Source organism: Aotus nancymaae, unplaced genomic scaffold (assembly GCF_030222135.1).
Source record: "Aotus nancymaae isolate 86718 unplaced genomic scaffold, 86718_ANA_hifiasm-v0.15.2.pri h1tg000076l, whole genome shotgun sequence".
Classification (NCBI taxonomy): Eukaryota; Metazoa; Chordata; class Mammalia; order Primates; family Aotidae; genus Aotus; species Aotus nancymaae.
Window position 1 is genome coordinate 3,724,809 of NW_026988491.1, and position 13,531 is coordinate 3,738,339.

The following is a 13,531-nucleotide window of genomic DNA, read 5'->3' on the forward strand; positions in this document are numbered from 1 at the left end:
GCATACACTGTATATATAGTGTATATACAGTATATATCTAGACACAGTATGCAGTATATACTGTATCTATAGTATATACTATAGATGTGCAGTGTATATACTCTATATGTATATATACTGTATACATACATACAGTGTGTATATATAGACACATACTGTAAATGTTATCTATATACACACACACAAATACTGAAAATCTTTGCAGACCGTTGTGAAAGTATCTGTAGACTAAGAGTGGGCTTTCTTGATCCTCGTGGCTGTGGCTTCCAAGAGCCTTAAGGCTCTAGTTGACCAAAACCAAAGAAGGTGGCACTGGCTTGCACAAAGAAGACAAGGTTGTGTGATATCTCTCTTCCTCATCATGTCTGTGCTCAGTATTTAATTGTTGCCAGATAGCACCTCTGTATAAATGAGACCATGTAGGAGGCTGGGCACCTCCATGCTGTGTACTTTTGTTGATCTATTAGCTCGTTGTAAGTGCTAGGTCTTGGTTTTCTGATCTCTAAGGTGTCTTTCAGCAATAAAATGTGAGGCCTATTTGAATTCCATGTCACATTTGGAGATGACAGATTGGTCATCTTCTGCATTGTGAGTTATTTCTTCTAAGTGCCCTCAACTGAAATGATAAGGAGGCCAGACATGGTGGGTCAGGCCTGTAATCCAGGCACTTTGGGAGGCTGAGGTGGGAGGATCACTTAAAGCCAGAAATTTGACCACTTGGGCAACAAAGCAAGATCCTGTCTCTACAAAAACAAAAATAAGAACAGGCCATGCATGTTGGCTCATGTCTATAATCCCAGCACACTGGGAGGCCGAGGCAGGTGGATCACTTGAGGTGAGGAGTTCAAGACCAGCCTGGCCAACATGGTGAAACCCCATCCCTAGTGAAAAATACAAAAATTAGTCAGGCGTGGTGGTGCACACCTGCAATCTCAGTTACTCAGGAGGCTGAAGCAGGAGAATTGCTTGAACTTGGGTTGCACCACTGCATTCCAGCCCGGGAAATAGAATGAGACTGTCTCAAAGAACAACAACAACAACAAACCACACGCACAGACACAGACACACATGCACACACACACACACACACACACACGTTAACCAGGTGTGGTGGTGTATGTCTGTAGTTCTAGTTACTCAACAGGCTGATGTGGGAGGATTGCTTGAGCCCAGGAGTTTGAGGATATAATGAGCTACGATCATGAGACTGCACTCCAGCCTGGGCAACACAGTGAAACTGTGTCTCAGAAAAAATAAAATTAAAAATCAATAGTCTAGGTATTTGTTCATTCGTTCATTGACTTAATACACAGAGCCCTTCTTTATTTTAGGTTTCTGACTTTGGAATCTTTTTCATTTTTCTTGATTTGCAAAAGATTTTTTGAGAGGTACATACTAGAGTTGTACTATGTGAAACTATGTTTGGCTCAGCTGCTTTTAGCAAAGTTTGGGTTTCTTGACCCACCTCAATCTCAGTTTCTTTGGTTTGATGGTGCATATGTTGTAAGTGGGTGTCAACCTCTTATCACTACTGCTAGTCACTGAACTAGTCAGCTTTACTGCTGTATTTTTCAGGAGTCTTTTGTTACAGGGATGGATCCAAGTGCTCAATGGATGCAGCCAGTACCCTTCCTCTTATTTATCTCATCTCAGCTTGTCTCTCCTCCTTTTTCCTGCAGCAGCAACAGCAGCATTTTCTATGTGGTTGAGGAAAAAAGCCACAGTTTAAGTTTACATAATCCTTACAGTTTGAGATGCCAGAGGATAAGAAAGATCTCTCTCCCAAATTGGTGTAGATTAAATTTCAGGGAAGATTCTAATTGGTCCTGCCTTGGTCACATGCTCACTTCTGAACCAATGATCGTAGTTAGGGGAGTGGACTGCTTTGATTGGCTAGTCTGAGTCATATGCCCACTTGTGTTGGGATGCTGAGCTCTGTGATTGACAGCCCCCCAGAGACAGCATGGGCCAGGAAGGCGCGGTACTCCTAGTAAAGAGGAATGTTGAGTCAGTAATTCCTGTTCATTACTACTTCCCTGCAAGCTGATGTTGTTTCCCACTCACAGTGAATGGAGTGTATATTCTCACCCAAACTGTTTTCTTTCCTATTAACTCACCTCTGTGCTAAGCTCTGCTGTCTAATATTGTTGGACAAAAGCAAGTAATTGGCCTTTATTTCCTTCTGATGTTTTCTCCCAATTCTTTTTTCTTTATCTTCAAATAGGGACATGATCAGTGTAAAAGCAACCTGACTTCCCTATATTTTAAGGTCTAATGAGCCCTCATCCCTCATCAGCCTTTCTTGGCCAAGTAGGCATGTGATTACATTTCCACTTCAATTAAATGCTGCACCCTGAAGACAGATGCCTCTTGTGGTCAAGGGTGCTGCCCACAAATACAACCGTGTCCTATATATAGTGCAGTATTTATACTTCTGAGATCTTGGAACTTCTTCCTTTTCCTCACCTTAATAGCTTAGAAGTGATCATTTTACCACTTGGTCCAATCAGCGCCTACTTTGTCTAATTTCTCTTCTGTGTCTCTTGAGTCAAAAATGGCCTGTAAATGTATTCATTTAGCTCCACTGCAATACTAATCTTTAGAAATCTATTTCTAACATTTAAAAACTAGGAGACGCTACAGACAAATCTGGATTTTTGCTTCTTTTAAACAAATCAGAAGATCTGTGCATCTTGGGTCCACATTCCCCACAGCAATGACATGCTGGAGTGGCCCTCTGCACTGGCCATGCATTCCCCAGGCCACCACTCCCAAGGGTGTTCCCATTTGAAGCACTGTTGTCATTTACCATCTCACTTGCTGGTTATTTTTGCTTCCATTTGGCCCACTTCACTCAGTCACATTCCCTGCCTGGCCCCTGGAGCGCTGTTGGAGTTTGTGACTCCAGGTTGGGCGGTCATTGCAAATCAGGGGCAGGTTGAAGCAAGGTTTAAACCACTGATGAGTTGGGGCCTAGACTGGCTTTCTGCCTCAAGGCTCAAAGTAGACACAGATTGATGGCATACTTCAAAGGCCAAAGAGATACTTCTGAGAGTTTGAAAGAACTGCTGCTACTTGTCTATATAACATCTATTGTGCCTTTCAAGAGAATTATATGATGTTTAAATACAATAAACAAAAGTTTCCAGAAATAGATATAAATACTGTAGAAGAATGCTAACATATCTTACATCTGGATCACCTTAAAGAAGCAACATAAGGTTCAAAGTCTTAAGATGATTTTGTAAAATAGTGATGTGTACTTATATTTTATTAAAATCTTTTATTGACTTCTTTATCTGTCCCATATAGTAATAAATGTTTGCAGATGGAAGGAAGAAATGAAAAAATAGAGAACTACTGGTGCAGTGGCTCCGTCTCAAAAAAACCCACAAAAAACAAAAAACGAAAAAAGAAAGGAACTACTTGAATGCAGAGATTGGTTAATCCATTTTTTTAATTTAGTTTTTTTTTTTTTCTTGAGACGGAGTCTCACTCTGTCACCCAGGCTGGAGTGCAGTTGTGTGATCTCAGCTCATTGCAACCTCCGCCCCCAAGGTTTAAGCAGTTCTCCTGCCTTGGCTTCCTGAGTAGCTGGGACTACAGGTGCATGCCACCACGCCTGGCTAATTTTCGTATATTTTTAGTAGGGGTTCACCATGTTGGCCAGGCTGGTCACGAACTCCTGACCTCAAGTGATTCACTCGCCTTGGCCTCCCAAAATACTGGGATTTCAGATGTAAGCCACTGCCCCTAGCCCATTTTTTTCATTTTCTTTATTTTTAATTAAAATATATGGAACGCTTCAAGATTTGTGTGTCATCCTTGCGCAGGGGCCGTGCTAATCTTCTCTGTGTCGTTCCAATTTTAGTATATGTGCTGCCGAATCGAGCATTTTTTTTTTTTTTTGAGACCAAGTCTTACTCTGTCACCTGGGCTGGAGTGCAATGTCACGATCTCAGCTCACTACAACCTCTGCCTCCCGGTTTCAGCGATTCTCCTGCCTCAGCCTCCTGAGTAGCTGGGACTACAGCCGCCTGCCACTATGCCCAGCTAATTTTTTGTATTTTTAGTAGAGACGGGGTTTCACCATGCTAGCCAGGATGGTATCGAATTCCTGACCTCATGATTTGCCTGCCTCAGTCTCCCAAAGTGCTGGGATTACAGGCATGAGCCACTGGACCTGGCCCCCACCACCGTATACTTTAAATAATCTCTAGATGTTATAACACCAAGTGCAATGTAAATGCCATGTAAATAGTTGTTATGCTATTTTTGACAAGAAAAAGATCTGTATATGTTCAGTACAGACACAAACATCCATTTTTTTCTTGAATATTTTCTATTCATGGTTTATTGAATCCATAAATGCAGAACTCACAGAAATGGAGGGCCAACTTTTTCGAGAAATGTAAGTTTCCCTTTGTTCCTTGCCTCCCAGTCACCCAGATGCCTCTCCAGAAACAACCGTTAATTAGTTTCTAATGTCTCCTTCCATATATATGTAATGTTTGCAAACCTTCACATGTATCTGTTGTCTACTCACCCACCCCTCTTCTGTCTTAGAATTCCATATGCATCTGCATTTATTTAGCACAGATCCAGTCTCTTGTTTATGAATTTGAAATCCCTGAACTTCCCTATTTAGTCATATAAATAGAGTTTTGCTGGTAGAAAATTTCTTGAAGCTTTATGTGGTTTTTGGCCTAAGTCAGTGAGATTTGCCAAAGGTTTGGCAGCTTTAACCAATGCTGATGCACCTGTTCGCAGTTACTTTCTTCTGAGCTGTGTCTGATAAGGAAAGGAATAAGCTAAATTACACCCAGGATGATCTGCTAGGGATGTGCCACACAAAATAATGAATGTGCTTCATTTCTATCACTTGGCCCAGCTTGCGGATCCCTTCCTTGCTCTAGCTGATGGGTCTTATCTCTTATTTGAAGTTATTTTCTATCTCTCCTTGCTGCCTGTCAGATTTGGGTGAAACTTCATTCCTTAGTGAATACTTCCTTTCTGAACAGCTTCACACTGCTGAAAGATGAATCACGCTACCTCTGTGTTTCTGAACTATATCTTATTAACCCTATGTTTCTCTCTCTCTTTCTCTCTTTGAGACAGAGCCTTGCTCTGTTGCCCAGTCTGAAGTACAGTGGCACAATCTTAGCTCACTGCAGCCTCCAACTCCTGGGTTCAAGAGATCCTCCTACTTCACCCTCACAAGTAGCTGGAACCACAGGTGCTCACCACCATGCTTGGCTAATTTTTGTTTTTAGAGATGGGGGTCGCTTTATGTTGCCTAGGCCCCTTTTCCTTTTTCTTTTTCAGAGATGGAGTCTTGCCATGTTACCTAGGCTGGATTTGAACTCCTGTGCTTAAGGGATCCTCCTACCTCAGTATCCTGAGTAGCAGGGATTATAGGCACATACCACAGTGCACAGCTTTCATATTTTTCTTTTTCTTTTCTTTTTTTTTTTTTGAGACAGAGTCTTGCTCTGTCGCCCAGGCTAGAGCGCAGTGGCATGATCTCGGTTCACTGCGACCTCTGCCTCCCAGGTTCAAGTAATTTTCCTGCCTCAGCTTCCCAAGTAGCTGAGATTACAGCTGTGTGCCACCATGCCTGGCTAATTTTTATGTTTTTTAGTAGAAACAGGATTTCACCATGTTGGTCAGACTGGTATCAAACGCCTGACCTTGTGATCCACTTGCTTCAGCTCCCCCAAAGTGCTGGGGATTACAGACGTGAGCCACTGCATCCGGCCTTTTTTTTTTTTTTTTTTTTGAGATAGAGTCTTATTCTGTTGCCCAGGCTGGAGTACACTGTCGCGATCTGGGCTCACTGCAACCTCTGCCTCCTGGGTTCAAGCAATTCTCCTGTCTCAGTCTCCTAAGCAGCTGGGACTATAGGCGTGTGCCACTATGCCTGGCTAATTTTTTGTATTTTTAGTAGAGATGGGGTTTTGCCATGTTGGTCAGGCTGGTCTTGAACTCCTGGCCTCAAGTGATCAGCCCTCCTTGGCCTCCCAGAGTGCTGGGATTACAGACATGAGCCACCATGTCTGGCCTCATCTCTTTCTTTAAGCAGAATTTTAAAAATCAAAACTGGTTTGTTTTCTGACCCTTGTGTGGGTTTGCATCGCAGTTCTTGAGGAAAGGATGGTCAATCTTCTCCCCACTCAGAATTTATTTTGGTCCCATGAAGCCCAATGCTCCAATGCAGCTGTTAACAATCTGCCCCAAATGTTTGCAAAATGGGAGGGATACACATTGATGAGCTTATCACTCATTCATTTAGTCATTAATTTATGCATCAAATATTTGTTGAGTGTCTACTCTGGGTCAGGCAGCCTCGGCCTAAGTCGCCAAACAAAATAAAGATCTCTGTCATTAGAGGGCTAGTTCTCTGGCATGCATGCATGTGGGGTGTGGAGGATAGACAAAAATATATAAACAATTTATTTAGTATGTTACAAGGCGATAAATGCCACAGGGGTAGGGGAAGGCAGGCCAAGGGAGGATAGGAGTGGATGACAGGGGGCACATTGCAGTTTAAAATAGTATAGTCCCTGTTGAGGGTGTGAAATGTGCACTAAGACTTCAAAGAGCAGAGGATATCCTTATGCTGTATCCTGTGTGTGTGGGGGTGTGTGTGTGTGTGCGCGCGCACGCACGCACTTGCATGAAAATACCACTGAAGACAAAATTTTTTTTTTTTTTTGAGATGAGTTTAGCTCTGTCATCCAGGCTGGAGTGCGGTGGCACAATCTTAGTTCACTGCAGCCTCCGCCTCAGCCTCCTAAGTAGCTGGAACTACAGGCGTGCACCACCATACCCAGCTAATTTTTGTATTTTTAGTAGAGATGGGTTTTCACCATGTTACCCAGGCTGGTCTCGAACTCCTGACATCAAGTGATCCACCTGCCTCAGCCTCCCAAAGTGCTAGGATTATAGGCGTGAGCCACTGTGCCCAGCTAGAAATTTTTTTATCAGCTAATTTGAGATATAAGCCGGGCGTGGTGGCGTGCATGCCTGTATTCCCAGCTACTCAGGAGGCTGAAGTGGGAGGATGGCTTGAGCCCAGGAGCTCTGGGCTGTAGTGCGCTATGCCGATTGGGTGTCCGCACTAAGTTCGGCATCAATATGGTGACCTCCCGGGAGCAGGGGACCACCAGGTTGCCTGAGGGGTGAACCGGCCCAGGTCGGAAATGGAGCAGGTCAAAAACTCCCGTGCTGATCAGTAGTGGGATTGCACCTGTGAATAACCACTGCACTCCAGCCTGGGCAACATAGTGAGACCCCGTCTCTACAAAAAAAAAAAAAAAAATGAGATATAATTCACATACCAGCCAGGTGTGGTGGCTCATGCCTGTTAATCCCAGCACTTTGAGAGACTTAAGCAGGAGGATTGCTTGACCCTAGGAGTTTGAGTCCAGTGTGGGCAACATAGTGAGAACCTGTCTTTACAAACAAAAATTAAAAATTTAGCTTGGTGTGGTGGTGTGTATCTGTAGTCCTAGCTGTTTTTGAGGCTGAGGTTGAAAGATCACTTGAGCCCAGGAGGTGGAGGCTGCAGTGAGCTGTGATGACGCCATTGCACTCCAGCCTGTGTGACAGTGAGACCGTTTCTAAAAGAAAAAAAAATTCATATGCCATAACATTTACCTTTTAAAAGTGTACAATTGAGTGGTTTTTAGTATATTTACATAGTTGTGCAACCATCACCATTATCTAATTCCAGAATATTTTCATCACCCTCCAGAGAAACCCATTAGCAGTCACTACCCATTCCTGCCTCTCCCCATCCCCTGGCAACCAGTAATCTACTTTCTGTCTTTATAGATTTGCCTGTTCTTGGTATTTCATATAAATGGAATCATGAAATATGTGGGCTTTTGGATCTGGCTTCTTTCACTTAGCATAATGTTTTCAAGGTTCATCCATGTTGTAGCATGTATTAGTATTTCTTTTTTTTTTCTTTTTTTTTTTTGAGATGGAGTCTCACTCTGTTGCCCAGGCTGGAGTGCAGTGGCACAATCTTGGCTCACTGCAACCTCTGCCTCCCAGGTTTAAGGGATTCTCCTGCATCAGCCTCCTGAGTAGCTGGGATTACAGGCACGCACCACCATGCTTAGCTAATTTTTGTAATTTTAGTAGACACAGGGTTTCACCATGTTGGCCAGGCTGGTCTCAAACTCCTGACCTCAGGTGATTCACCAGCCTTGGCCTCCCAAAGTGCTGGGATTACAGGCATGAGCCACTGCACCCAGCCAAGTATTTCATTTCTGGATAGATAATATCTCATTGCATGGATAGACCACATTTGGTTATTCATTTATCAGTTGGTGGTGGGTGCCTTTGAATTTTAAATATTGCCAAGTGTCATCCATGAACTATAGAGATTTGCCCTCCCCCTTAATTAAGAACTGGATGGAGGCTGGGTGTGGCACCTGTAGTCCCAGCTACTCAGGAGGCTGAGCTGGGAGGATACTTGGGCACAGGAGTTCGATACTTGGACACAGTGAGCTGTGTTCACACCACTGCACGCCAGCCTGTGCAACAGAGGGAGACCCTGTATCTAAATGAAAGAAATAAAAAGATCTTGTGGGGGTAATTGTCAGGACTGATGGTGCCCTGTTGCAGTCAGCACCAGTTAGGCTCAGTTTTGGAGAAACTAAAAAGCCATTCCTTCCAGAGTCCCGCTTTCCCAGGTGCCTCCCTCCTGAGCGGAAGCTCTGGGTGGTCCATATGTGGTAATACAGATCTGTGGGTTTTTTTCAAGTGTGCTTTCTATTGCACATTAAAATTTTTTTCAGCTTTAAAATATAACCTTGGTAAGTTGTTTACTCAAGAAAATTCTCAATGAGTTTTCTTTCTTTCTTTTGTCTTTTTAACATTTTGGGTGTGGTAGCAAGTAGAAGCAGATTCATCCTAACCAAATATTTGCAAATATCTGAACAAAGCTGTTCTGGCCAGGGAAGGAAGATTCTACGGAGGAAGTGAGAATTGGATCAGGCTTTTCAAGGAGGGGTTCAATTCTCAGAGGACTAGATGAGGAAAGAAAAGACATGTTCTAAAAAGGGGCAGGGAATTAAAAGTTTATTTTCTGGGTGACTGGGAACCTCTGAGCCCTGGAGCACGTGCTTTAGATATGTTAGTTTGGCAGCCAGCAGTCTGTGCATAGAGGGTAATAATGATGTTGGACTCCTCTGGCTGCACGAGGCGAGGCAAAGTTTCCAGACTTTTTTGGGGTTGGTGTCTGAATTACAGTTTCTGGGGCTGCAGAAAGATGAACTCCATCAGAAGGTCCTGAAGGTCTTCCTCACTCCTTCAGTACAGACTTCAGACAGAGAAGCTGTCTAGGCGACACCTAGAAGATGTCTAGGCGACACCTGTGCAAGAACCGGACACGACCCAAGTTGCAAACTACCCCCGACTGCCCTGGCCTTCCCCGTTGGATCCTGGAGGTGGGGGTAGGAATAGAGCGCCCGGAGCGGGCGATCAAGCTTCCTGGAAACTGTAAATTGGGGCGGGGGAACCCGGAAGGACGGGGCCTTTCAAGACCAAATGGCCCTAACTCCCGCACCGGACCAGGACGCACGGCGCCTCCGGAGGGGGCGCGCATCGCCTGGAGCAGGTTGCCGTCCGAGTTCCCGCCGAACTCTAGCAACCGCGAGAAATGTCTGCCGTGGAGGGCGGAGCGCGGCGGGGGCGGAGCGAGGACGAAGGGGCGGAGTAGAGACGACGGGCGGGGGGCGGAGCGAGAATAATGGGGTGGAGCAAGACGGCGAGCGAGGGCGGAGCAAGGACGATGGGGCGGGGCGCAGACCGCGGGCGGGGGGCGGAGCTGGGGTAATGGGGCGGAGCGAGGACAAAGGGGCGGAGCGCAGATGGAAGCCGGGGCGAGGAGGGGCGGGGCGTGTTCGGTCTTCGGGCCCCGCCTCTAGCCGCAGGCGCGCCCGCCCCGCCTTCTCACTCCCCACGGCGGCGGCTGCGGCGGCTGAGGGCGGGGAGGGAGGGGAGAGCGGGTCACGACGCTGCCAGGGCGGGGATAACCCCTCACGTGGAGCAGATGAAAGGGCCGCGGCGCGACGGCCGGGGGAGCCGAGCAGAGCCTGCGAACCACAAAGCCGCCGCCGCCGCCGCGATGGGGCTGTGAGGCGTCCGCCCGCCTTCGGTCCTCAGCCGGCCAGCGACTATGCCCGGCCGCGCCCGCCCTCCGCGCCCTCCCGCCGCAGGACCATGAGGCCGCGCTCGGGCGGGCGCCCAGGGGCCCCGGGCCGCCGCCGCCGCCGCCGCCTCCGCCGCCGCCCCCGCGGCCTCCGGTGCCGCCGCCTGCCGCCGCCGCCGCCGCTGCCGCTGCTGCTCGGGCTGCTGCTGGCGGCCGCGGGGCCCGGCGCGGCGCGGGCCAAGGAGACAGCGTTCGTGGAGGTGGTGCTGTTCGAGTCGAGCCCAAGCGGCGACTACACCACCTACACCACCGGCCTCACGGGCCGCTTCTCGCGGGCCGGGGCCACGCTCAGCGCCGAGGGCGAGATCGTGCAGGTAGCTGCCCGCCGCCCGGGCCCCTCGCCGCTGCAGCCACAAGATGGCTCCGGGGGCTGCGCCCGCCGACCCCGCCGCGGGCTGGCTGACTGGCGGGCGGGCGGGAGGGGCGACCAAGAGGCCGGCGGCATCCCTCCCCTGCGGGCGGGCCGGCGGGCGGGACGCGGCCTCTGGGGCGCCGCTGCGGGGAGCAAGCGCACGTGGGGGCTCGGGCTCCCTTGAGTCCCGGAGCGGGAGGAGGACCCTGGGCCCGGCACCCACGCTGGGGCGGCTTCCTTGACCGTTTGGGTTTTTCGGTCTGCCTCAGGTGCAAGTCCTGGGAACTACCTGTTGAATGCCAACTTTGGAAAGACAAGTGATGAGGGATAGGTGGCTCGTTTCAGGTTGCAGGCTTTGCTTTCCATCCATGCATATTCTTTTTGGGTGCGGCCAGGTTTGTCTGAAGGGCTGCATAACATTGGGTTCTTCCCCGGAACCTGCCGCCCGCCTCACCTGGGCGCCGCAGACCCTCCTGCGGGTCTCTGGACAAGCAGCAGCAGGCCTGGAAGGAGGCGGAGCTGGTTGAGGAGTGGGGATCGGGGGTTCCACGCGTGGAGTGGCGATTGAAGGCAGCCCTCGCTGCGTGCCTCACATTATAGAGGGTGGGAGAGATACCTCCTGCCCTTCCCTCAGCCAAAGACTAATGCGAAGGGGCTGCAAATGGGGAGACGGGGTCTTTCACTGACAGGGCCTCCACCTTGGACCAAGTGAAAGAGATCGCATTCCGAAGGAAGCTAGCTGGGGAGAGCTTTGAGCTGTGCATACTCTTTGGAGGAGGGTCTCCCAACTGAAGCTTCTGAGGTGGTTAGCTGGGTGGATGTCTTACCGCTTCCTTGGCCATGATTTTATCAACCTGTTAGACGGCCAGCATACTTAACGGCGGTTAATATGCACACCTCGGATGGGGGCGATTTGTAAAGGTTGGCTTGTCTTTGAACCTTTGGGGTGATCGAATGTCTGCAGGGCCTAAGCTTTGTGGGCCTTCTGTGCTTTACTCTTGGGTGAGTTATGAATGAAAAGAAGGGGACTGCATGGAATGATTTGCATAGCAGCCTGCAGTGTAGACAGCCTCTTCCGTGGTGTCCTTTTCCCTCTTTGGGTGCAAGCCCTGCCTGCATAGGACAGGGAGAGTTGTGCAGCTTGACTCCTTAGGGGTGTGCCTTTACAAAACTGTAGGAGGCACCCAGGCCCATGCGATGTATCAGCAGCATTGCCTTAGCGGGCTCTTATCCCCATCTGAAAACTTGTGTGGGGTAAATAGAAGAGGAAATCCCTTCATTGAACCCTTTGACTATCTATGTTATAATGCTTTTAGACTTAAAAAAGTTATAATTATGATCTTTATAAGTTTTAGAGATGATGCTTTGCTGAAGAGTCCTGAACATTTCAGTCACCACCTTCAAGGATAGTTTGAATCTTAAGTCTTGCTCCTTGCAACTCCTTGTCTTTCTTTGAGGCTTTCATTGTGCCCTGATGGTTTTAGAAATGTTTGATTTATAGCCTTCTAAAAAAAAAAAAAGATGTTTTAGCGCGGCACTTGACTTTTTGAAGGAGACTTTTGAAGTTTGCGATTTTTATCTGCAGTGTTTTAACGTGTCACTCTTTCTCAACAGTAGTTTGCTGAGTGAGCTATCCATTATGAGTAGTGTTATGCTTTGGAGATAATCTTGGGTTCACCATTTAATACAAAATTAGCAGTTTAAACACCATTTGTAACTGTTTTATCCTTGTGAGTAGAGAGATAATATGTGAATTTGGTAGAAAGAACCTATTCTCTTTTGAAACTTTTTGAAGTGCTTATCTAACTCTTTTGTAGTCCATTAGCCTAGCCAAAAAAAAAAAAAAATTAAGTCAACAGTTGTTAAGTAAAGTGACTTAAATGGTATTTAATAAGTTTACCTGTTAAGCAATCACTAATAGGTGTCCTTAATTCCCTTATAACTGCAGTAATGTTGGTGAGTTTATCTGAGCTGTCTGAATAGTCATTTCATGGTGCACCTCGTATCTTTAGTAACTTTATTGTGGTGGCTGACTTGTTGAACCTCTCTGTTTCTGCAGACAGAGTGGTGTGGCTTTCAGGGATGTGTGTATACAAAGGCTAGTGTGCTTTTATGAGTTCTGCAAATACTGTTTGATTGAAGGAACTGGTGTGGACCTTGTCTGGCAGCCCTTAAAAAGTTTTTTTGTAAGGAAGGGTGATGTTTTAGGGCCGCTGAGAGGGAATATAACGTTTTCTTTTGGTGAGAAATGAGAAAGCAGAAGAAATAAATTAGTGTCCAACTTTGGATTAATCATGTTTTCTGAGTAACACAAACTTTTCAAGACCTCCTTTTATTTACTATCTTTAAAAAAACCTCCTTTTGTTTACTATCTTGAAAAACCTTTATAAGCTTTAGAGATGATGCTCTGCTGAAGATTCCCAAACATTTTATTCATAGTCTTCAAGAATCGTTTGAATCTTAACTCTTGCTCATTGTGACTTCTTGTCTTTCTTTTAGGCTTTCACCGTGCCCTGGTCTCACAATCTCATTGAACTTTTCAAAACCTTCTTTTATTTGCTATCTTAAAAAAATAGTGGCCAGGTGTGGTGGCTAATGCCTGTAGTCTCAGCATTTTGGGAGGCTGAGGCAGTAGGATTGCTTGAGCCTAGGAGTTGGAGACCAGCCTAGGCAACACAATTAGACCTGGTCTCTACAAAAAAAAAAAAAAAAAAAAAAAGCCAGGCATGGTGGCATGCACCCAGCTGCTTGGGAGGCTAAGAGGTGGGAGGGTTGCTTGAGCCTGGGAAGTTGAGGCTGCAGTGAGCTGTGATTATGCCATCGTACTCCAGCCTGGACAACAGAGTGAGACTCTCTCTCAAAAAAAAAAAGAAAAGAAAAGAAGAAAACCAAAATAGTGTGATTTTCTGCTTAGTGTTTTACTGTCTCAGAGCAGAGTTCATTTTCCTATAAGT

General features: G+C 46.9%; 1 protein-coding gene and 1 non-coding gene across 2 annotated transcripts in view; one reads left to right on the forward strand and one right to left on the reverse strand.

Annotated features, from left to right (window-relative positions):
* Positions 1-3,789: 3,789 nt before the first annotated feature.
* On the reverse strand, positions 3,790-3,895 carry LOC135271363 (U6 spliceosomal RNA). Its single transcript, XR_010339461.1, has one exon. It is a non-coding gene; the product is annotated as a U6 spliceosomal RNA (small nuclear RNA).
* Positions 3,896-10,236: 6,341 nt separating this feature from the next.
* The window catches only part of ZNRF3 (zinc and ring finger 3), a 170,914-nt gene continuing 167,619 nt past the window's right edge, over positions 10,237-13,531 (forward strand). Inside the window, exon 1 of the mRNA XM_021666151.2 lies at positions 10,237-10,539. Within this exon, the coding sequence (XP_021521826.2) occupies positions 10,237-10,539 (303 nt within the window). The remainder of the gene's footprint in view (positions 10,540-13,531) is intronic.